Raw genomic sequence first — 23,157 nt, forward strand, 5'->3', positions numbered from 1 at the left:
TTTCTTCGAACAATCCATGCGTCCTTATTCAATTATCCTCGGGGAACCCATTCCCCCCGTCTTTCCCTCTTTAGCTTAATTGATTGACTCTCGTTCTTTCCGGGTTGTTGGGTATTTACTCCGGCTCGACCCTCGTCCACCATTGTCCCTCGTTTGATCATTGCTAACTCGTCACGCCCACGATTTTGTCCGCCCGATCTTTTCCATCGAGACATTATCACACTGTCCTTCCATGCTATCATATTGCCTCTGTACTTCCCAAGGCTTTCCCTCAAGTCCAGAACGCTCTCGACGTCACGGTCAGTCCAAACTACGACGGCCGGCTTGGCTTGGTACCAACTGCCTCAATCGCTTCGGCTGAGCTGTGCTGCTAGACTCGACATCTTTGAGCCCCTTGATTTGAATATCTGAGAGGACCCTTGGAAATATTCTGGCATCTGCACCTGTCCCTTAAGGGCGATCGTTGGACACTGTCTTTACCACGAAGTCCGCAGCATCCATCTTCCTTCGTATAGTCCTGACCCCCCCCTTTTTCATGTCTCTTAGTATGCCCAGGGCCTCACCAGCCCGGATCCTGGGTGGCACTACTTTATTATCGACGTTCATTACTACTATCCTCGATGGCATGTGCTTCACCTTCTCCAGATCCCTCTCATCTCGTGTGTCTTCGGTGGAATCGGCCATTGTCAGCTTGGGCGCAGTCAGCTGTCTTGCGCTTGTATCTCTGATGCTCCTCTGGATCAAAGATATAAAAACTGAGCCTACAGAGCAGTGCAGAAACCACCGAGCCATTGCATATGGGCTTATTGCTGCATATTTATCCGTGGCCACTGGCGTGACGGCAGGAGGGATAGCATGGAGTGCAGCTCAGTCCGTGTCAGCTAAGAAGTCGGTCACAAGGCATCAGTCCTTGCTAGTGGCTCGCTGCACCATATGGGCCATTTCGGTCCTCAGCCAAGGCATACTAGGAGGCTATTTCCTGACAACCTTGGCGAGACGGGAATCCACTAGCAAATGGTCGCCGCCATCCGTATCCCAAGAGCTTGAGGTGCTTTCTGATAAAGCCAGCGTGAAAGACGCAAGCACCGTGCAATCATCCTCTCTGGCCAGCGAGTCTCAGCGACCATCCGCTGATTTGAAGACTAATTCCGACACTGTCCCTCCGATCCAACCGTCTGTTTCAAATACAGAGTCCCAGGCCTCAAATCGCTATTCTGGACGCACACTATTCCAGCATGACTCCAAGCAAAGCTCCTTCGACCTGCAGCGATCATACGTACCTCATGGAGACAGCACAGCCACACCGGCCACAGTAGAGGAGCACCCCGTTGACCAAGCCGGCAGTGCAGCAGCTGGGATCAAGCTTCGCCCCGAACCGCCCAAAATTCGACGAAGCTATTCCGATACAAAGCGATCCTTGGATGGCTTGGTTCGCCAACCCTCGTCAGCACGGTCATCACCCGCGACTTCATCAACACAGCTGGTGACTCCCGCCAGACCTGCCCCTCCTAAGCTGAAACTCCCCGATGAGAGCTTCATTCATCCGTTATTTCGCTCTGACAGCTCATCGCCGCCCCCGACCCCAATGCCAGGTACCACGGTGATTGCCTCACCAGCAGCCGGTCAGACCATTTCCGTGCAGGCCTTGAACCGGGTCAGATCCACTCGTTCGCTGCGATCCCAAGCACCACGCAGCAGATCGCCGCTGTTCGATCAACCACTGAACGGGATGGAACGGAATACCGAGTCACCGGAACCCAGCGGTCGAGGATCTCCCATGCCTAGCTTCATCATGGCGGCAGATGTGCGGAGCAGTATATCACGGTATGAAAAAAAGTATGACTTGAACGAATCACCGGATGAGAGCTAGCTGGGCCGAAAAGGGGGCGCGACCGCATTGCAGGTTTGGGCTTACATGTCTTTCCTTTGTTTGTTCTTCTTTTCCTATGTTGATAGATATCCTGGACATAGCGTTTGATGTAGTTAGCAAGTACTTTCCTAGATAAGTATAGATCATATAATGCATCATGGCTCTCTACTGAATGGCGGGTATGCCGACAGCCAGTAAGTTACATTATATGTGGCTTGTCAGTGCTAGTTTTCTACTGGGGGGTGAAGTTGAAACTTTTGAGGTATCGAAATACATTATAGAAGCGAATCATGATCGAATTCTAAGTAGAAGCCACTATTCTTGACCATGAAGAAGATCAAGGTAATATGTCTATATAATCAAACACAACATCCAATGACAGCATAAGAATCAACACGATCAAATTATACCTCAAAATAACCACCAGAAAAAGCCAAGCAAAACCATAAATGCCTGCGTCATCCCTACCCACGGGAGCCGATTCTCTTCCTCAAAAAAACCTGATCCGTCATACGGTGAACTTGGATCAAGTGCGGCCTTTTTCTTTTTATTTCGTGCATATCCATGCAGATGTACACCTGTCATGGACCAGACTCTTACGAGGCGCACATTCGTCATGAATTGGCGGATTTCTGGTTTGTGATGTTTTATCTTTTCTTTTCTTTCCTGAAGTTTGTTTTGTGTTACGAGGTAAATCAGAAATTGAGTGACTGTCTGATACTCTTGTTTTTCCTTGCCCTGTGAAAAGGACTTTTTGACTGAGAACGTAAGCGGGTATTGAATCATCTCAACACCATTCTTACACCAGTATTGTGAAAGGAGTAGAGGTGAGCTAATTGGGGAAATATTAGGCCTAAGGGTTGAAGTGACGAAGTCAAGGGGAAGAAGAGCTTGATGATGGTGATTGATCTGTGTCTATTTTTGACAATATATGGAAGGGAAGGTGGGATATTGACAGGGAATAAAATTGGCTCTAGGAGTGAGAAAATTGAAGAACTTGTACTACTGTCTCGCATCATGAAGAGAAAGAGAGTTTCAAAAGTTTTACTTACTTAACTTACTCCGTAATCGGAAATGTGGAAATGGAGATTCGAGGTTAGTTATAAAGTACGAGGAAGCAGGAAGGTACCCACTTTCGGAAAACCCATCCATCCATCATCTACTAGATTTACTAGATAGATAGAAAGATACTACTTACAAGACTACCTAGATAATAAATAGTAAGTCGTACATAAGGTACCACGGACTAAGTTTATACGCAAGGATCTTAACACGTGTGTATCTTGATGAACCACCATTTTTTCTTTCTTTCGAGCATTGTCACTCAAAGGAGCATTGGCAGTCTTCATCGAATTGTTGCACGGTTTCAGCGCGATTTGTCGAGAAGGAGGGAGTAAGTAGTCGTAAGTAGTCCCGGTGTCCGACAATGATAATTCCCTTAGCGATGATTTTAGTGCCTGGATCTTACTTGGTTTTAGTTGGTCAGAATTGGCTGGGATGGAATTATACGGCCACACGGCCCTGCTCGACTTTACGACGTATTTCCGACTCATTCCATCCAGACAGTCGCTCGGCTTTTCCACGTTCATCTCCTCCTTTTTTTCTTCTTATTTTAAGATATAAATGAACTTCTGTGTAATTGTTTTGTCGTGCTGGGTTAGAGATGCCATCTGACTATTATTCGATGATTTAATAATTATATCTCTCCTTTCTATCTTCGAATTTCTACTCGGATATTGGGAACGTGGGCCGGGGTGGTCGGTCCCTGGCTCCTGCTTTTGCGCCACTCCAAGCGGCCGGGACAGCCAAACGGCCCAGTCAAATTCCTCGCCGTCGGTCTTTTTAGTTCAGCTAACACTAACACTGGCTTGAACTGAACTGACTGACTGACTGAACGGACTGGACTTGATCTTCTCAGCCAAATTCATCGCCCATCAGCTTCAAGATTCTCCATAATCTTGTCTTGTCTTGTTGTGGTGGTGGTGGTGTCTTCTTCCTCAATTTTTCATCTTTACCTGGGCCTTCCCCTTCCTTCCCACGGACTTCTCAACCATCGAAGGTACGGCAATAGTTAGTTTAAACACTCCCTTTTGCGTGTCATTTGGGGTGGTGTTATTTTTTTTTCCCCTTCTCCTTCTATTGTCTTTCCCTCCCTTTCCGTTTCCTGGGTTTTTCTTTTCCTTTCGCTGCTCTACAAAACATCACACCGGACTTTCTCTGCCCGCGCATGAAGATCAACTTTTGGGATCAATTGCTGGGGAATCGATCGTTCTGGTAGACCGTAGTTATTGCTACTGCTGCTGCTACTACTACGACGACGACAACGACGACAAGCTGGAGCTGCTGTTTCTGCTTGCTGTTGCTACCTCACTAAACCAAACCAACCAACCAACCAACCTTTTATCTACTACTTTCTACTTTTTACTACTTCTACATCCGGCGAAGTTCGTCCTTGTACTGGCTTCTCCTCTCTTCTGTTCTCTCTTCTCTCTTTTCCTTTCTCACTCCCTCTTGACAGTCTCGCTCTGCCAGGCCCGCCAACCAACCAACCAAACAGCGGGTAGCTTTTCTTGCTTCGCTCACTTGATCCACTTGGCCGAACCTCTTTTTACTTCATTCCCTCTCCAATCTCCATTCTACTACTACTTACTACTATCTCGACTTACTACCCTCGCGTTTCCGCCTGGGGATTCACTCAATCAACCTACTACTTCTACCTACCTTCACGTTGCTGTTCCACGCTCCGAGGAGGAATTTTTCCTAATTCCCTCCCCTCCAGGTATGTTCTCATCCTTTTCCCTCCCCATCTCCCCCATTTCTTGCCCGATTGTTCCCCCGTTTTACTTCTCTATTTCTGCTCTCCTTCCCGCAACCACGCGACCCCCAGCTTTTTCCTTGGGGAGCGATCCTCCCGGCACGTTTCCATCGTCACATACCTCTCGTCTCATCTCGGCCTTTTGCCTGGCTGCCATCCTCCGCCCTTTTCTTCCCTGTACTTCCTGATGCGTCCTTCACCCCCAGCATATCCCCATCCTTAACTTTATTCCAACCAATGTACCATACACCTGGCTCTTTCACCGTTTTCCCCATTCCCTTTCTCAACCTCACGTACCCATGTCGCTTAGCATGGCCTTTCACCGTTCAACATAGTTAATGCCTGCATCCCTTCCCTGATCTTCTTGCAGTTCCTACTTGATCTTAATGGGGCCTGCTTGACATACGTCTTTTCCTTGTTTTGATTTCTTTTCTCTCCTGCTTTCTCATCTACTTCGCGTGACCCACTTCACTGCTTGCCCTTTTGGTGTTGCTTGCCTGAAGATCTTGCATTTTTGCCTCATCTTATCATTGTGTTCTCCATCAACGACTGCATCTCAACAGCCTTGTTGTCTATTCCTGTCTTCCCCTAAAACGTTGATTCTCAGAAGTGGATCCTCATATCGACTGTGTTATTCGTCTTGTTTCTTTCCATTGCCCCTCCACCCCATTTGCTCGACTCGTTCACGCATCCTTAACTCTAACCGAATTCTCAACTAGATAGTGGACAGCAATGGCGGGGGTCAAGCGTAAACTTGAAGCTACCCAAGCCTCAGCTACGTCCTCTGGTGGTCACGCTGGCGCAGGGGCTTCCCAGAACAGTACTAGTAAGTTTTTTTCCCCCTTCCAGCTGTCGCAGCAGATTCTTATGGCTCCCCAGACTCCACAAATGATGATTTCTCATCTGTTCGTGTGACTCGGAGTTTACGTTCGAGTCGAGATGCACGTGCCTCTCAACATGATGTTAGAGCCCCCAGCAACACTGCTGCTACGGCTGGGAACAGCAACAATCATCTAAGAAACAACACCAATCGCCCATCACGTATTATCACGCTCAGCACTCGTGCTGCTCGAGCCAATACTGCCGCGGAGAATGCAGCTCGCGAAGCGGCGCTCCGTGAGACTGCAGCGCGTGAAAATGTAGCCCGTGAAAACACCGCTCGCGAAACCCGTAATACTCGGACTCGCGCAAGCGCCCAGTTGGCCACTGCCCAACCTGAAACGCCAGTAACAGCCGTTCCAGAAACCCCTCGGCACAAGCGCGTCAAGCGGGGGCCGACGGTTGAAGAGACACCTCGGACTACGAGGCAGTCGGCGAGACTCAGGGCCCATGTGCATCCAACATCAGCTGAAGATGGTTCTAACGATCAGGGCATCGTCCCGAAATTCTCAGAGCCGAGCCCTTCTACCACTGCTGCCCCGAGTACCAGAACGAGAAATAGAAGCCGGCAATTTGCTGACAATATCATTGACACTACTCACAATGCTACTTCTACTGCTCCTGCGGTCAAGTCTCCTTCACCAGACAGGACCACTCCTGTCCCGGCTGAGCAACCCAGGCCACCGCAAGATGAGCCTCAGAGCATCGTGCCAGACCTTCATTCTTTTACGAAGGAAGAGTCACCAAAGGGCACCGTTGTTGATGAAGACAAGAGTGGTGTCACTGAACCGGCAGCCCTTGAGACTGCTGATCGTCAGAATTCAACGACCACCCCAAGTCCAGAGGCATCCGAGAAGCCTAAGTCGTCATCTCAACCAGAAGATACTGGTGCGGTTGAGAGCGAGAGTGTCTCGGAATCCCCTAGTAAGAAGCCTAAAGTGGAAGAGGGCGAGTTGGAGCACACATTAGATCAGCAATTGCAGAATGGCACCGGTGGTAATCCGACATCACGGTCCCCCGCTGAGGCCGTGGCCGACTCGAGAATTGACTACGACTCTCGCCAGGTGACTGAAGAGATTGAAGGATCAACGCCAGAGGTAGCCACGGAGTCGACGGCTGGTAAACCAACCCGTGGTGGACGGACTCGAGGCCGCGGTCGTGGTGGACGGAGTCGCGGCTCAGCGCGTTTCGCAGTGAACAAACGAGGACGAGGCGCCGCACGCAGTGGTCGTGGTGGTCGCACCGGTCGACAACTGGATCGCTCGAGCGATGTGGAGCCTGACCGCTCTCCTTCCCCAAGTGCAGCTACCCAGAAGCTGCGGGACAGGCAACGGGAGTTGGATAAGGCCTTCAAGAAAGTGGCTGCTGCTCAGCGGCTGGCGCTGGCAGTGCTAGCCACGCAGTCTGAGAAGCGACTGGCCCGCGATAAGAACGCGCATAAGAACGTGCCAGAGTTTGAAGAAGTCAATATGCAGTTGAAGGAGAGACTAAATGGGCGGAAGGAGGTTTTACGCCGGGAATACGAACTCAAGGTGGCGCAGGAGCACCGGCTATTCGAGGCCAACAAGCAAGCTATTGAGGAGCGATATCGGGTGAGTGATGACGCTTATTTTTTTCATTAGACGAGCTCCTGACAACCAACGAACAACAGGCCCAAGCCCGCAATATTCGCGAAGAGCACCTGCTGGCCAGTCAGGGGGCGTATATGACTTTTGTCGAAGGCCGCCGTGCCGCGGAAGATGATGAGCATACTGAGGTATGTATAGAATCCGGTGCTCGGAACCAGGAATGGCTACTAACGTTACACTGCAGACTGATGATTCCGAAATTGAGCCGGAGCGCGGACGAGTGGTACCACCCGCCAGGGAAGTGTTCAGAGGCTTCAGCTCCAACTATGTTCGGAATCCTTCTGGGGCAGCCCTTTACGATCGTGCTTACTTTGGCTGGGACGACTTCGTTCAGCGGGCCAAGGTGGGCGACGACATTGATCCGCAGATGAAGGAAATCCGGGACGCAGGCCCCTTTGCCGGCATGACCGCTGAACAGATTCTCGACATGTTGGTGAAAGCGACCGGGGTTGTTGAAGTTCCTCGCAACACAGTGCCGGCAGAGATCAGTCCTCCGGTGGTGCTGCCTGACTTGCGTCCCCGAGCATTGTCAGCCCTGGCAGATATTGCTGCGGCGGAGCCTCCGCGCCCTCCCCTGTCACAAGCTGCTCCACGCCTCTCGACTCATCGAGCCCTCCTGCCCCAGCCTGCACAGCCGCCATTGGCCCACGGCCCTGCCGAAACTCGACCATTTGTGCTGCCTCCACCCACCCCCCAGAGACAACAGCCCCGTCGTCTTCTTCCAGCGGGGCAACAGATTCCCCCGATCAACGAACAGCTCGGCTTGCCTGATCCTTTTGCCTCCATGGGAGGGCCTCCTCACCTTCCTCCTCCGCCGGGGTCCAACTTTCATCGACCTCCCCTACCCGGTTTTATGACGGGACACCACCCCCCAAGTCTTTATTATCCGCCGCCGCCTCCACCACCTCCCCCAGGGCCTCGTCCCCCCTTTTAGCGGGGAAGGGGATGAGTGTGCGCGCAGGCTTATCTTGATTTGTCTTTTCGCGCTAGGATTCTCCCCCGGAGTTTTGAAGTAGACTTCTTCGTTGGGATATGTAAGGCCTTTTCTCTTTTCGATTACCTAGCGACTGGTTATGTATTTAGCTACGGAGGATTCCCCTTAGGCGTTGAGTGGTTAGGATCTTCTCTTCAATAAACATGATTTCTAATTTTTCATATTATTGAGTTCGTCCTTCTTGATCTCACGTCTCTTCTCACCCGGAGTGGGGAACCGTACTATGCGGCGGTGTAACTATGTAAAGGGGGCTGGGTCTAGTAGTTACTGGGGAATCTAGACCCACCGGAGGATGAATCATAATGGCTCATGTCTTGCTGGCGATGAGTCGACGGGGGGAAATGATGACTGATGCTGATTGCTGACTCATGACTGGTTCTGCCCGGTCGCCGCCTTCCACCCCGATTGGGACTAGTGCCATAGGCGGGGCTATCGCTCGAAGCTTTTTATTTCCTCGGGCTTTTCCTCCATCACTGCGGTTCACGACCCTGCTGTGCTCTTTAATTTGCCTGCATCTTCTGCCTGATCGAGTCCCGTCTCTCGTCAATTGCGAGTCGCAAAGTCCTGTTTTAGCACTTTGTGTTCCTTTCTCGCCGTTTTCCCCGCCACGAACCTCTTCCCGACAGGCTCTGCCTCGCCCTCACCCCGCCTTCACCACTTCGAATCTCTCTCTCTCCTCCCAGCGATCTCTTTCCCTTTCACGGGCACTCGATCAACTTCCTCGCTCTCTCGAAGCGCAAGACCTAGATTTCTCCAAACTTCACTATTTCCATCACTAGTCCTCCGACTCCGACAGAAGGAATTATGGCCGTCCGCGCGCAGTTCGAGAACTCCAACGAGTGAGACGCACCCCGGAGAATTTTCTGTTGGCTTGCTTGACCATGCAGCCCAGACCTCACAGCTTCTGGACCCTTTACTAATGCATATTCGCTTTCTAGGGTCGGTGTTTTCTCCCGTCTCACCAACTCCTACGCTATTGTTGCCATTGGCGCTTCCGAGAACTTCTACAGGTGCATATATATATACCCGTTCCTACCAGAATCACAACCCAGTCCCATTAACGCTCCATTTAGTGTATTCGAGGCCGAATTGCAAGATGTCATTCCCATCTGTCACGCCACCATCGCCGGAACCCGCATTGTTGGCCGTCTGACGGCAGGGTATGTCTAGGCCCGGACTCAAATTTGTTGATCTCCGTATCAAAATCCACTGACCATCTTTCGCCCAATATCAGAAACCGCAACGGTCTCCTCGTCCCCACCACCACGACAGACCAAGAGCTTCAACATCTCCGGAATACGCTACCCGATTCGGTGAAGATTCAACGTATAGAGGAACGTCTTTCGGCTCTGGGGAACGTCATCTGCTGTAATGACCATGTCGCGCTGATCCACCCGGATCTTGAGCGGGAAACCGAAGAAATGTATGCCCGTGATACCCCCTTACACACACATACATGCAATTTTTTTTTTTTTTTTTTTTTTTTTTTTTTTTTTTGCACACTTCATGCTAACATGTACAAAAACCAACAGCATCGCCGATGTCCTCGGCGTCGAAGTCTTCCGTCAAACCGTCGCCGACAACGTCCTGACTGGCTCCTACATGGCCCTCTCCAACCAAGGTGGTATCGTCCACCCCAAGACCTCCATCCGTGACCAGGATGAACTTTCCTCCCTCCTGCAAGTGCCCCTCGTCGCTGGTAGTGTCAACCGCGGTAGCCCCGTCGTCGGTGCCGGTATGGTCGTGAACGACTGGCTCGCTGTCACGGGTCTGGACACGACAGCCACGGAATTGAGTGTGATTGAAAGTGTCTTCCGTCTGGGTGAGATGGGTCCCCGTGGTGTTGGCATGGGTAACGCCAACAAGGAGAGTATCGTGGAGAGTTTCTACTAGATTTAACGCCTTTTCCTTTCTTTTTTCCTCTCTTAACGTTTTCCTTTTTTTTTTTCTTTGCCTCTTTCGAACATACATGAATATCCTTATTGTGCTATGAATGAATGGAATGGGTAGAATATCCGGGGGTGTATATGTGTGCGTGTGTGTGGACTGACTGGACACTATTCTTCTCCTTAAAAAATCTCCCTTTGTATCATCCTCGTAGAGTTGACGGAACTAATCAAAAATATACATGCATGCATGCATACATATTACAAGGAACCAACAAACTAGGCGAATATGGTTCCATTCCGCATCGTATCATTTTTATAAGTAAAGAAAATCAATACCTTCGTAAGTACTAAAGAGAAAATGCTAACTGCCCATCTGGTTTCATGATCTACTACTAGTTGTAGAATTAGCTAGTATTAGTATCATATCAACTGATAATGATGATGATGATGATGATGGTATACATTTGTACACGCATGTATGCACTACACTTAATCACTACTGCGTATGGGTACATCTAGAAGTGGGAAAAGAATAGATATAGATATGTGCTTTTAGTAATACACTTCATGATCCTACTTATCCTCTCTCCCTCACACTCTCTCGTCAACAAAACCTAAGAAGAAATGAAATATCCTTGTTGATTGAGTACTTCTTGTTGTTTTCCTTTCTCTCTCTCTCCTCTCTAAGACCGGGAGGTATGCAATCATCATAGCTATCGTGGGTACGAATTGGGGGTATTCATGTTTGAACAAGGAAAAGTGATAATAAAAGGGGATAGAAATGCAAATATAGAAAAAGAGAAACGAAAGAAAACCCAGACGAGAAGGAAAGAGCAACTGGAAGGGAGGGAATAAAATATAGTAAAAAATAGAATAGCACAAGGGGAAGAATGGCACAAGGAATAAGATGAACGGCCAAATCGAGTCAGATCAAATCAAATCAGATCAATTCAAAACGAACCAGATGCTCTCCGAACAAATCCCCTTAAGCTAAGGTATTGGGGAACATAGAGGGGCAAAAATAATAGAAGGAGGGCTAAGATTAAATGGCAGCCAATTAGTCATATCATATCAAGTCAAGTCGAACTCCTAGAACACCAGACCCGATGCTGGAACTTCCCCCCTTGGGGTGGAATGGATGATGGGGATATCAGCTGGCTAGCTTTGGTTTCACTAGCTGGCTGGGGTTACTCATGCTATACCCGTCCCTCGATACCAATGTGTCTCGGGTTTAGCTCCTTCACGCCATCTTCGGGGTTGAAGTGATTGTCGTTGGTATCCATCTCCTGCTCAGGGTAGGGAGGAGGTGGCGGAGGAGGCGGAGGAGAACCAAGATCTTGTTTGTCTGCAGGAGTGGGCTCATCTGCATCGCTCTTCATATTCCCATCTTCGCCACTTTGGCCTTGCTCGTTACCAGGGCTCATGGGAGGAGGGGGTGGTGGTGGCGGCGTGGAGGATCGTTGGCGCTTGGACGAAGACGGGGTAGTATACTCAGTTGTGCTTCCATCACCGGTGCTTGGCTCATCTTCTCTCTTACGTTTCAAGAGGCCTTGCACTTCGTCTGTCATGGTCGTAGGCGTCTCGTCATCCTGTGTTGGAACCCGATCGTCCTCATCGTCAGACATCTTTACGTCCAGACCGTCATCCTCGACGGCCTCCGCTGCCGCGTCAATTGGCTTCGCATCTGGCTCTTTCGACTGTCGCTCTGCTTTCCGTTGTTCGTATGCGCGGTGCTTGACGACAGCTTTGTCGAAGAATTCCTTGCAGAATTTCTTCACCTTCTTTTGCTGCTTGTCGTCGATCTTGGTAGGGTCCCCAACACGGTTGTTTTTGAAATCCGAATTTACCAATTTCTTAGCCACCTGTGTTGACAGCAATTGGTTAGCTCGACTATTCTTCTGTGAAAGCTTCAAAAGAGGTTTCATCTCACATCTTTGGCATAGCGTTTCAAGTCGTCTTTTGGAAGTTTGTGCTTGAACTTGTCCACCACATACTTGACATGGGGATAGAGCTATTCGGCGCGTCAGTACTTGCACGCCTTTCTCGAGTTTTATGCCTCAAACGCTGTGCTACTCACCGTGTTCTCATAGATTTTCTTTCGCTTCTCCTCGCTATATGACCTCCACTTTTCTTGACCATCCTTCATATCCGGTGTTGGTCTAGACGCTTGTGGTGTAGCTGGGGTCCCGCTCTTCTCCTTTGGTGTGTTCTCCTTGGCGTTCATGATACCATCGATGATGTCCTGCAATGCCTTGTCTCTCGATTCTTTCGGGGCCGGTGGCGGTTGAGGAGCGGCCTTTGTCGGTCGCGTCCAGGTAGTATCCCCGCGAGCGGAGTAATAGTAGGTTCTCCCATTTGATTCTGCTTGGAACCATCCTGGCGGGAGGGGGTTGAATAGTCGACGGAAGGGTCGGGGACCATGATGGTGAGGATTTCTCTGGCCATGTCCGCCTCGCGTTTGAGCAGCTGGCCCGCGAGGGGCTTCTATAGACCGCGACCTCGATCGGGAACGAGACTTTGACCGTCGTCGCTCATCTCGAGTGTTCTCCCGCCGCCCGAACTGGTTAACAGCTGGCGTCGTGGCATTGGGATTTCTCTTCATGCGTGGAATGCGATAACCAACCTCGAGGGTCGACCAGACTTGCAGCAAGGTGGCTGACTTCTTCTCCACACGCTCATCACCACAGCTGGTCAATGGTTGAATGGTAGACTCAATCTTGGAGTCGATGATCTTGTTCCGCGTCAGACGAGGAAACTTGTCGAGAATGTCGAGAATCTGTAAAACGACGTTGTGATCCTCCTTCCACATGCCCAGCTGAGAGTTCAGAATCTGGTATCCATGCATTTTCACCACCCGATTACGGACTCGCTCATCATCACAGCGCTGAATTCGTCCCAGGAGCTTGACCGCGATCCATTTCTCCTTGCACTGCATGAGCGCCGCCATGACCTTAGTCACGCCATTCTCCTCCAGGGACTTGGGCTGCACGCTGTCCACATATTCCTCATCGTCCTCTCCCGTCTTCTTCTTGCGTGGCCGCTTCGCAACCGCGGTGTCCCAGCCGTCTGCATCGTCAATACCCAAAGCTTCGATGGTAGCATTCGACAACTTAGTAGCCCGCTCCGTTTGAGTTCTACCTCCGATGAAGCCGGTACAGTTAGGCTCGCCGCAGTAACAGGGTTGCGGATCTGCCCCATAGCGGTCGACATTGTAGTTGAAGACGAGTTCCTCCCCAGCTTGAATGTGTCGTTCAGCAAAAATTCCCATGCGAAGTTTCTCGCCAACGACCCACTTGTCGACATAACAATTGGGATTGCACGAATGGTTGCAAAAGCGGCCAAGATTACCCTTTTTGGTCGCATCGACAAATTCACCCTTGCTGAGGGACATGAAATAAAAGTGCTTGATTCCCTCTTCGTCATACTGTCTCATGCGGCGCCGAAATTGGCCCTCGTTGATGACTTCGCCCACATACTCAAAGATGAATTGGTGCGGTCGCAGGTCAGCCTCCGCCCGGAGACCGAACCCTTTCTTTTCCGTTTTGATCACCGCCACCGGAGCATATTCCCTTCGCTGGAATCGTTGGTTCTGACACTCTGGCCCACATCCACAATCGCCCATGCATTCGATCTTGGTCGCGCGGTTAATGCAATCTGAGTCTTCACCGCATGCCAGATTTTTGGAGACCGACGGTTCTGGTCATGGGTTAACTAATTAGGTCCGTAGGTGGGGGGAAGACACACAAAACAACACAGACATGGAAAAACCAACAACCAAAGAAAAGGGGGAGATGTATCGAAATAACAACGTGAAATAACAGAGTGTTTAAATAAATAGGGAAGGGACAGAAAATAAACAAAAAGGCAGGAGCGTAGACCAAGTGGCCGTTCCCACCCCCCTCTCAAGATGGGTTTGAGGAACGCCACCACGCGTAGGAGCCAAACGATGAAGCCAGTGACGGCGAGGTTGAGTAGACAGACAGCGCAGGAGATAATCAGTAAAAACTTACCCCATTCTTCAGCACAATCGCATTCCATCGCATGTTCAGTATAGCCCATGTACTTATTGGCGTACGTGCATGCGTCCATCAAGTCAAACGTCGCTTGAGCCTCAGCTGTGCTATCCGGCAGATGGGCAAACAACTGCGGTGGCCGTGGAACAACCTTCTGGGAAGAGCTCCGTGTTAACTTGGGAGGCTGTCCAGGCTCGAGCTTGACAATAATGTCGCCGCCGACTTTCTCCTCCTCCACGTTGTCCCCATGATTGTTCTCCGCCCCTTTCACATTGCTTCCGTCGTCTTCGTAGTTCTCTTCCTTCTTCACCGGGGCTCGAGAAGAAGATCGTGATCGTTCTGCCTTTGGGGTCGGGACGGGGGAGGCGTTGGAGGCCGCGTTTGACGATTCATCCTTGATCATGGCTCCTCCGCCGTTTGGCATGGCTGAGTTTTCGGGCGCTGCGTCGGACTCCAGCTTCATCGCGGTCACCGCATCTGCGACAGATTCTGATTGATGGTCCGCGTAGTCATGAGGGGACATGACGACACGGACGGAGCGCGCAACTTATTCGGTGCCCGGTGGGAGATGCGCTGAGGCTAGGCTAGATCGGAGACCGCGCGAGAAAGTTGTCGTTGTGGTTGCAGTTCCAGTCTGGTGGAAGACAAGAAGCAAAAGAGAAGAAAAAAGGTAAATGGTGAAAATAAAAGAAGGGGGGCGGAAGGAGAAAAGAAAAAATAAAAAGAGAGAGAGAGAGAGCAAAGAAGGGAAAGTGAAGCGATGAGGAAAGACTGGCAGAATAATTCGACGAGAACTTAACCACCAGAAAGAAAGTCGCAAGTCAAAGCATCGCCCACGTTTTCCGCGGGTGCCAAGAATACCTCGAGGGTAGAAAGGGTCGAGAGCAAGGTTTCACGACCACCCCAGTGTTAGCCGGGAATAGCCTACAGAGAGGACTGAGATATTGGGGAATCTTTCATTTCAATGTTATTGTCGTTCTATTCTAAGCCAAGGTGGTCTATTATCTATTCACCTCGACTCAACGATCCGGTGGCTCAGTATACAAACCCGCCACCCGCCCATTTAGACCATGACAATAATCCTTCACTATCGGTATGTCTCTTTCAAAGCACACAAAAGGTCTAATCGGGAATGCGGAGTTAAACACGCATTGAATTATACCTTTGTTCTCATCCTCTGTGAATACATCGCTTTCACAGACGAGACAGTGGGTGCTCGACGCGTGTTATCATCCCAGCGAGAGGGTTTGCATTCCAACTGATCTTAACCGAGTATCGATCCAGCATAAACCAACCCATGCTTAACTCGGGGTCCACTAACGGTCACTTGTTATATGTGGTCTTTTCTGCCCTTTTAACCTCTTTGCATTTGGGAGTTGTTCAATACTGTAGCTATCGTGGGGTTATTAAGATCTGAGCACTCAGCTTCACGGTGTCATGGTGCTAGGACGGGGCAGATCTGGTAGGCAATCCATGTTGTCATAGTCCCTAAGTAGTAGAAACTCGGCTCTGCGATACCTTTGCAGAAATCAGAGTGTCAGCAGAAGCACTTGGAACGGTTTCTTTCTAAGCAAAGCTGGCTTTCAATGGAGTTATGAGACCTGGACATTGCATTCGGGGCCAAGTTCAAGCCAACGACCGAGTAAACGGGGGTTGCAGAAACGGACTACAATTAATGGGAAAATGACAGGCCAGCAAGACAAAGCGAAGGCATCGTAGGTCAAAGCACAGGAGGGAACTTGCGATTCGTAATCCTGGGAGATACAGACTTACTGTACCATCTCAAGTCCAGCTACCCCCTTCCCGTCGCATCTTCCGAGGACGGGGCACCGGGTAGTTATGAAGCAGGAAGAGCGCGTGAAAGCTAAGACGACCGGCACCTGCAGATGGGGAGACGGAGAGACTGTCCTCCAACCAACTTGCGGTTCGCTTATGCGGGAGTCAAAATCATAGGCCACGAGACGCCCAAATCAACAAGACTAGGGCTAGGGGTCCGCCTGGCCATGCAGCTCCCTCTCCTAATCCTCCCATCCAATGGATAGGTGGTCGGACGGAAGATCAAATGGCAACATGGATACCACGGCCGGTGTACAGGACTCACATGCAGTGGAGAACGCAGGTAAGAAAAAAAGGATCTGCAAGAGAAGCATTAGGATGCAACGCAATGACTGTACTGGACGACATGTCGAATTCAGGAGCATTCTTCTACCGTGCTTCCAGACTGACGTGGTTCGGGGCGGCTAGCGATTGGAGGAGGCCGTCGCATTTTGGGTAAATGCAGGCAGGAAGTATATGCACTCCGTAGGTAGCGCAGCAGAGTTCAAATTGAGTGGTGGTCAGGTAGACTTAGCCGGATGGATGGAGTCAAATGGGATCACTGCCGTTTTAATGGCAGCACTAGGTACACGGAATCTCCATCCGGAGCAGGGACGGACCTAGTACGGAGGAGAACTCACTGAATGACTGGACTGATCTCGAGATTCCAAGATGCAGGCCGTCCCACGCCGGACGGAACGCTCTAATTCTTCTCGGAGTCCGTGCTTAGTTTGAACTTTCTTTCTGTGAAACCTTCGTCTGAACCATGGGACCTGGCAGTGATCCCCAGCCTTTCAGCATTTAAAGGTAAGGGAAAGAGATGGGAAGAGCGAATCGTGATACAGAGCTTGTGTGTCCAGTCAAACGTAAGACGGGGCGATGGGAAATTGAAGCCATGACAATCAGGATATGACCATGCATGAACCGGTGTTGCCTCGATAGAGTGGGTTGGATTATCGCAGAGGGAGTTGGCCTGTCTGTGTATGTACTACACTATACTACTAGTATTGTATGGTATTATAACTTTCTTGTTATAACTAGGATGAGGGGGAGAATTGTTTTGGGGCCATTTCAGAGAGTACTTAGTTACTTACATACACCCAAAGAGAGAGAGCCTCCGAGGTAACTGGTACCTCCTAAGTACCTGTCTGGGTCTTAACAGTCATAATAGGTACCTTTTTCGGAGCAAACCCACCAGCACTGATGTTCAGGCCTTGAGTTGTGCCTCCGGTGTACCCCGTTAGGTACACGGCACACTATAGCGAGATAGCAGATACCTATAGCCGAGGATTATGGTATGCGATCCACATGCGTGCATTTCATCGCTGCTTAGGGCCAATTCCCGTCCTCTCACACAGAACCCCGGGTGCTTTTTATTTTAGGGTTTATAGAAAAAAAAAAAAAAAAAAGAAAAAGAAAAGGATGAGAAATCATCATCATTACAAATAGTAGCTACTTAATGTAAAAACTAAAAAAGGAATGTGTGTAAGACGAGAAGGGAAAAGAGAAAACCGAAGTGAAACCGTGATGGGCTATAATGAATAAGCGTAGGAATCGACTAACTTAACTAACTAATGCAGAGTATCGGTGGATTGTCAAAAGACACATCTGTGCGCAGAAGAGGCAGACCGTCTAAGAACATGGATCTTGCACCTAAGCGCAGGCCAATTCTTCCACACAAATACTCTCTGGTGGATATCATCAGTTGCCTTCTTCAGGAAGGTAAAACTACATGCTAGATACTTCCCTCGAAAACTTTAACTAGTCATGCATCTTTGAATGAATTAAGATGAATTTTTCCGCTATACTACCAGACGGTGACGAGAACACAGTCACTAAAGCATATACGCACGCCCTCATACACACGCACATACAAAGAGCACTAGCTATACGGAGGAGAAACCCTTGTAGCCTGAGTTTACAAAAGTATTATTTATATTAGGAAAAAGAATACTAAGAAATACGACTACAACCACGATGGACATCCCTGGCGGAGGGTGAAGATACGTTGGTCTGAAGTTAATTAACCTACTAGGGCGCCTAGTGTGCAAAGAACAGCATCAGCGCCATACATGGGTCAGACTTGCTAAGACAAGATCCAAGAGTTTCGAGTATTGAGAGACTAAATGATAAACTACTTCGACATACACACTGCAAACACATAATAAGTAGTAAATTATAAAAGTTAAATAGATCAAGACCTTACATTTGGATCATTTCGAGTCAATCTCTTCATCAATCGGACATTTTTCTCCTCTTAAAAAGAAACAGAAAGAAAACTTAAAAAATAAAAATAAAAACATCACGATTTTACGCACCGCAAGTTTTCCAAGCCCTCGCCAGCGTTTACCACAGTCTGGAATTCCCTTTAGTTACAAGCGCTACGGGTACCTGAGGTGTGGGTCTGCCACAATGTTCCCGCCTGCCAGGAAGTCACTGGTACCTCCGCGGCGGGTACCGAAGTGCTGGCTTTTTACCAAACCAAACAGCGGCCAAGTAGGGTAAGCTTACCTGGTTGCCGGAAGGTTCTACCCTTCCTACTGGTAGTTTTTAGTACTATAGTAGTATGGTACGGTCAGCGGTTAATTGGTTACGGACTGCGCCACAGGCCCCTCTGCCATTCCCCAAAGGCAAGTACCTCCTCGTCTCGGAACTCCCTTTGTTTCGATCTTCCCCTTTTCCCGCGATGTGCTTCGTTCTCTCGGTCGATTTCACACCCCGAAACCCCCGCCCATCTCCATTACGGTCCGTTGATCAATGGATACGGTGGTCTTTCATTCCTGGCCATAAACGACCGTGATTCGGACTCGTCGGGGAAGGTCGAAGAGAGCCGGTGGGAAACCCATCGGCCTCAGTGACAACCTGTCCATGCAGGACTATAGTGGACTACCGTCTGACGGTTGATTCATGTTGGCGGGGCTTTGCTACTCCTGCATGGTTCTCGTGCATGGGCCATTGTCTGTCTCGATCCGATGTTACGATGCACAGGTGCAGACAGACCACTTTGCTTTCTCGCATTGCTACTAATAATACTTACTTGTTGGCCACCTTCCGACAATCGACCCGTCAAATGAAAATCAGCGGCAACATTGCCTAGATCGTCACCACGATGACCTGACGATGTACTGTGTAGTACTAGACCGTCTAGCGAGTTCACAAGCGCGGTGGTATGAGCCCAGCCTGCCTTGTGGGGGAAGGCTTCTGTCGGCTGGTCGGTCTGCTTCATCTCTTCCCGATGGATTTATTTTTCTTGTCCCTGAGCGCCCGCCGTGCCGACCAATTTGGTCAGACAAAAAAAAAAAAAATTATGGTGAAAAATAAATCGAAACGGCTATTTGTGGAATCGGATTTATAAAAAAGGAAAATAAAATTAGGGAAGAGAAGAACGACCGCAAAAAATCCGCTTCTGCGCAACAATCCATACTAATGCCGGCAGCTACCTCTTGTTCCCTGACTCTCATTTATTATGAGTCGGTCTTCTCTTTTTACATATGCTACTGAGCTTCCGAAGAGAATTCTCATCCAGATGGTCAACATGATCTCTGGACCATACACTCAATCTGCTCCGATGCTAGACAGGATGAGCAATACTGTGAGTGGACTGGAAGTATCCAGTCAGACGGCTTAGTGTCTGGGCTGGCCGTTCCGGAACATCCTTGCAGCCTTCGTTCAATCGCCTTCTGCACTAACGGGATCCATCCTCTCTACCCAGCCTCCAGGATTTTGCTCTCGTCCGCGCCTATTGCGGAGCCCAACACCCCCACTCTGCGGTTATCAACCACCTCCGCTGCTATCATTTTTCTGCCAGTCATCGCCGGATGCATTCCCGCTATCGTGAATAGGGCCAATGCATGCTTCTGCATTTTCCTGTAACTGTATGCATTACAGTACACGGACTGACACACAAGAGACAATTTGCTGTCGGGATGGATCGACCGCACTACCTACTTCCGGGCCCCAACCCCGAACCTCATTCCCTTAGGAGAAGAGTGCCTTCATTTCTGAGCAACCTGTCGATTCCAGGCCATTGACCCAACATCTTGGGGCGCCCGTACCCACTCATCATCAATCGCCTGTCGCCCATCATGTACCGTCAGAACGCGCTGCGTCCCGTGAGAGGGTCTTTTTTTGCCCCAGAGGAACGCCTCTTGACCCAGAGGCGGCAAGTCTTGCCTTCCTGGATATGCCTAGACGATCCTCTTTCGATTTTCTTCCTTATATTTATTATTATTATTATTATTATTATTATATTTTTTGTTCCCCCATTCTATGTTATTTCTTTACTTCTCATCTCATTTGCTATCGTCCACTCAACTTATCCACCCCTTTTCTAGTGCACAGGACTTTAACTTTGTCTGAATTCGTAGCCAGGGCGTACAGCAGTAGCCGCAGGCTGTTGTTGCATTGCTTCTTCACGCCGAGTCGGTTTTGGTCTTGTGGCCCCCCCTGCTCTTGTTACCCGTCCGGGTTTACATCGTTTTCCTAGCTTTCATGCATCTTTAGTCTTTCGCTGCTTTTTGGCACCCCTCCTGGTCTTATTCGAACTGGCTCGGAAATTCCAGAGCTAACGCGCCCCTCCCGGTTGAGCGTGCTGTTGGCTTCCCTCCCCCTCTCTCCCCTTCCCCTCTGCTGCAAATGCCACCGACACTTGATGGCATTTTTGAAACCATCGCTCTTGAAACACTATCCTTTTCGGTAGCTTCCGGTCTAGTCCCTCTCTGGCAGGTTGGGGTCCGCTGTCCTTGATTCGGGTCACTTAAGTTCTGACCCATTGTGGCTCTCTTCTCGTCTTCGACTCTCCAAAAGTTGCAGGTCGCAAGGTAGAGGGGGAGCTAAAGAATAGGAGTCCCTGCAGCCTTCCTCTTGCCAACCGGCCGCATGTCTGGCATCTGCACCAGTGCTCTCCTGCGCAGCCCCGACTTAAAAAGTCCGTTTGGCTAGAAAACGTTTTTGAGAGGGTACGGTGTTACCTCACTACTGGTCGAGCGTCTCTCTTCCCCCCTTTTCCTCTTCTTACATTCGTTTTTCACCCTCGAGGTGGTACCAGTATGCACCGTTGAAACTGTTCTTTCCAGAAATCCATTCGATCTCCAGCGACGACGGCAGCCAACTGCCCTGACGTTTCTCTCTTAGGGCCACGATCCACTTTGGTTCCATCGTTTATTTTTATCTCCGTTCCCTTTTTTTCCTTCTTTTGATTTTAAATCTTTTTCTTTTTTTATTCCCCTTGTTTTCTTCTTCTTTCCTCCTTTTGGAACTTTCCCAAGCCTTTGTTCCACGCGGTGGCCTGAAATCGCAGAGGCAACTGTTATCCATTCGGAGGTGTTCCTACTGGGTTGTTTTGTTTCTATAGCCTCTCCTTACGCCGTCTTCTTGCTTTTACCCTTGCGATCTCTCATGTGTTCCACTACCTCAGTGAACGATTATTTGACTTTCAATGTCTGCTATTCAACCCATGTGCATCGGCTCATCTTCCTTTCATTCGTTTGCTGACCATTGTTTTGACCCTCTTCCTCTTTCTTGACATTTATTCGCTGCTCTCCTAGCTTGCTTTTGCATCTCTATTTAAGAACCCACGTGTTGATACACTCACTGGTGTAGACGCATCGTTCCGTTTGGGAGGCTCCGTGGCAATTCTGTTCTTCCTTTTTTTTCTTTTTCTTTTTTATTGTTTCCCTTCTTTCTTGTTATCGTTTCTTCGGTCCCTCGTCGATTCGTGCTTGGTGCGTGTCGACCTGGTTGGCGTTGTGCTTTGCTCTTGACTGTTCTACATCCGTAGTCGCGTGACGCGTCACTCTTTATATCTTGCTTCCAGTCTAGATTCTGGGATCGGTTTTACATTCGGTTCGTGTGTTTGGTCATTCATCAAGCAGGTAATCCGCCTCCTTATACTTCCATGGTCTGCTGGCTATGTCGAATCAACCAGAGAGGCCATGGACTGAGGAGGAGAAGGTAGGGCCTCCAATCCTCGCCCCTCTTCCTACGACAGATTTGGGCATGGAAGTCCCTCTGTCGTCGCAATTTCCGGTGCTTTTGCTGACGGAGGTATGGCTGGCTCTAGTACACTCTGCTTACGGAGATTCTGAAGAAGGCCCGAGTGCCTTCGAGCCATCTTGTCAGAATGATCAGGGATTTCAACATTACCCCAAGCTGGGCGGATATACCCCTTCCTCCAGGTACAGATCTGCCAGCACCTTCCGCTTGTCCTCTGCCCCGGGCAGCTTGAGTTAATGCGACTCACTTCCTGTTCGCATTGACTGCGTACGAGGACAGCCTTTCATGCTCTGGATGGTTGACTTAGCATTGCTGATCCGATTCTGTCCAGGTCGCTCCCTCAATTCCTGTCAAATAGCGTTCTGTAACATGCTGCAACATGTTCAACTATCCGTCACTCACAGCCTCGGCTCGATTCCCCCGCAACCCCATGAACCCTCCGTACCAGCAACCGTTCCTCTAGAAAGCAGTAGCGTCTTGCGCAAGAGGCCCCTAATTCCTTCTGACAGGACAATTCGTGCCCCGCGTGCGATACAACCACGCCCTGCGACGAGCACCGCTTCTTACAGTAGCGAAAGTGGAGCTTCGGCCCTCTTGTCCCCAAGTTCGGAGAGCGTCACTGCCAGAGGAGAGCCTCCACGGAAGCGTGGACGGCCTAGTAAGGCTGAATCGGAACGGCGCAAGGCAGCTGCTGAGGCTCGTGGAGAAACGTATCCACCCCCACGGCGGTCTGGATCTCACAAGCTGAAAGTTTCGTCTACGCCCACTAGTCCCTCCGGAGTCGCACCAGGGTTGCCGTCATTTTCGCCCCAGGCCAGCAGCAGTCGCCCGCCGGAATTACCACGACATGAAATGCACTACGTTCCTCCGCCGGGGAGGCCAATTCCGTTGATGGGACCGAGTAGCGACGAGCGGCCAAGGGATATGCCGAATCAAGACATAGGCTCTTCGATGCGAGAGCTACCGCGTCCGGATTTGAGACAGACTTTGCCATCACCCGGAACCCTACATTTAGGTCATAGAGATACACCACTCATACGACGGGAACCGGGGATGCCTTTTGAGCCTCTCCCACCGGACAGACATCCTTTCTCACAAAGCAACCGGAGGAGTCTCATACATCCTACTAGCAGATATCCAGATGAACCGCCCACACCAGCCTCCGATCTACCCATATCCAAACCACCAGAGAATAGGCCGGAATGACATGAAGAATAAGCACACAGCGTCTCCGATTTCCCGGTTCATCATGGCATGACG

The 23,157-nt window shown here is 49.9% G+C and overlaps 7 protein-coding genes across 7 annotated transcripts; 4 read left to right on the forward strand and 3 right to left on the reverse strand.

Annotated features, from left to right (window-relative positions):
* Window positions 1–535: 535 nt before the first annotated feature.
* BO85DRAFT_439391 (uncharacterized protein) lies at window positions 536–2,175 on the forward strand (the record flags this gene model as incomplete). Its single annotated transcript, XM_025658712.1, has 3 exons — window positions 536–1,824; window positions 2,013–2,064; window positions 2,152–2,175. The coding sequence occupies 3 exons, from the start codon at window positions 536–538 to the stop codon at window positions 2,173–2,175; spliced, it is 1,365 nt and encodes a 454-aa protein (XP_025514808.1).
* Window positions 2,176–3,010: 835 nt separating this feature from the next.
* BO85DRAFT_43832 (uncharacterized protein) lies at window positions 3,011–3,667 on the reverse strand. Its single transcript, XM_025658663.1, has one exon. The coding sequence runs from the start codon at window positions 3,457–3,459 to the stop codon at window positions 3,073–3,075; it is 387 nt and encodes a 128-aa protein (XP_025514809.1). The 5' UTR covers window positions 3,460–3,667; the 3' UTR covers window positions 3,011–3,072.
* Window positions 3,668–5,417: 1,750 nt separating this feature from the next.
* On the forward strand, window positions 5,418–8,126 carry BO85DRAFT_373554 (uncharacterized protein; the record flags this gene model as incomplete). The annotated part of the gene is made up of 4 exons (XM_025656087.1): window positions 5,418–5,511; window positions 5,565–7,156; window positions 7,216–7,320; window positions 7,377–8,126. The coding sequence occupies 4 exons, from the start codon at window positions 5,418–5,420 to the stop codon at window positions 8,124–8,126; spliced, it is 2,541 nt and encodes an 846-aa protein (XP_025514810.1).
* Window positions 8,127–8,654: 528 nt separating this feature from the next.
* On the forward strand, window positions 8,655–10,330 carry BO85DRAFT_422949 (translation initiation factor 6). Its single transcript, XM_025657995.1, has 5 exons — window positions 8,655–9,025; window positions 9,125–9,196; window positions 9,260–9,346; window positions 9,421–9,609; window positions 9,719–10,330. The coding sequence occupies exons 1-5, from the start codon at window positions 8,991–8,993 to the stop codon at window positions 10,077–10,079; spliced, it is 744 nt and encodes a 247-aa protein (XP_025514811.1). The 5' UTR covers window positions 8,655–8,990; the 3' UTR covers window positions 10,080–10,330.
* Window positions 10,331–11,271: 941 nt separating this feature from the next.
* On the reverse strand, window positions 11,272–14,611 carry set2 (SET and WW domain protein; the record flags this gene model as incomplete). The annotated part of the gene is made up of 4 exons (XM_025658713.1): window positions 11,272–11,937; window positions 12,006–12,086; window positions 12,153–13,771; window positions 14,086–14,611. 4 exons carry the CDS (start codon window positions 14,609–14,611, stop codon window positions 11,272–11,274), a joined length of 2,892 nt encoding a protein of 963 aa, XP_025514812.1.
* A 1,995-nt stretch (window positions 14,612–16,606) lies between these two features.
* Window positions 16,607–19,129, reverse strand: BO85DRAFT_439395 (uncharacterized protein; the record flags this gene model as incomplete). Its single annotated transcript, XM_025658714.1, has 9 exons — window positions 16,607–16,880; window positions 16,998–17,047; window positions 17,079–17,159; window positions 17,770–17,815; window positions 18,052–18,054; window positions 18,222–18,259; window positions 18,415–18,440; window positions 18,669–18,765; window positions 18,941–19,129. The coding sequence occupies 9 exons, from the start codon at window positions 19,127–19,129 to the stop codon at window positions 16,607–16,609; spliced, it is 804 nt and encodes a 267-aa protein (XP_025514813.1).
* A 2,684-nt stretch (window positions 19,130–21,813) lies between these two features.
* Window positions 21,814–23,103, forward strand: BO85DRAFT_374225 (putative AT DNA binding protein; the record flags this gene model as incomplete). Its single annotated transcript, XM_025656117.1, has 3 exons — window positions 21,814–21,855; window positions 21,965–22,079; window positions 22,229–23,103. 3 exons carry the CDS (start codon window positions 21,814–21,816, stop codon window positions 23,101–23,103), a joined length of 1,032 nt encoding a protein of 343 aa, XP_025514814.1.
* Window positions 23,104–23,157: the final 54 nt, after the last annotated feature.

Source organism: Aspergillus piperis (genome assembly GCF_003184755.1).
Source record: "Aspergillus piperis CBS 112811 unplaced genomic scaffold BO85scaffold_11, whole genome shotgun sequence".
In the NCBI taxonomy this organism is placed as follows: Eukaryota; Fungi; Ascomycota; class Eurotiomycetes; order Eurotiales; family Aspergillaceae; genus Aspergillus; species Aspergillus piperis.

Excerpts from the sequence above, each read along its gene's own strand:
- BO85DRAFT_43832 (XM_025658663.1), bottom strand. The coding sequence starts at position 3,459 with ATGAACGTGGAAAAGCCGAGCGACTGTCTGGATGGAATGAGTCGGAAA.
- BO85DRAFT_422949 (XM_025657995.1), top strand. The coding sequence starts at position 8,991 with ATGGCCGTCCGCGCGCAGTTCGAGAACTCCAACGA. Across the intron at positions 9,026-9,124 it reads CAGTTCGAGAACTCCAACGA|GGTCGGTGTTTTCTCCCGTC; the intron begins GTGAGACGCACC and ends TTCGCTTTCTAG. Across the intron at positions 9,610-9,718 it reads GAGCGGGAAACCGAAGAAAT|CATCGCCGATGTCCTCGGCG; the intron begins GTATGCCCGTGA and ends AAAAACCAACAG.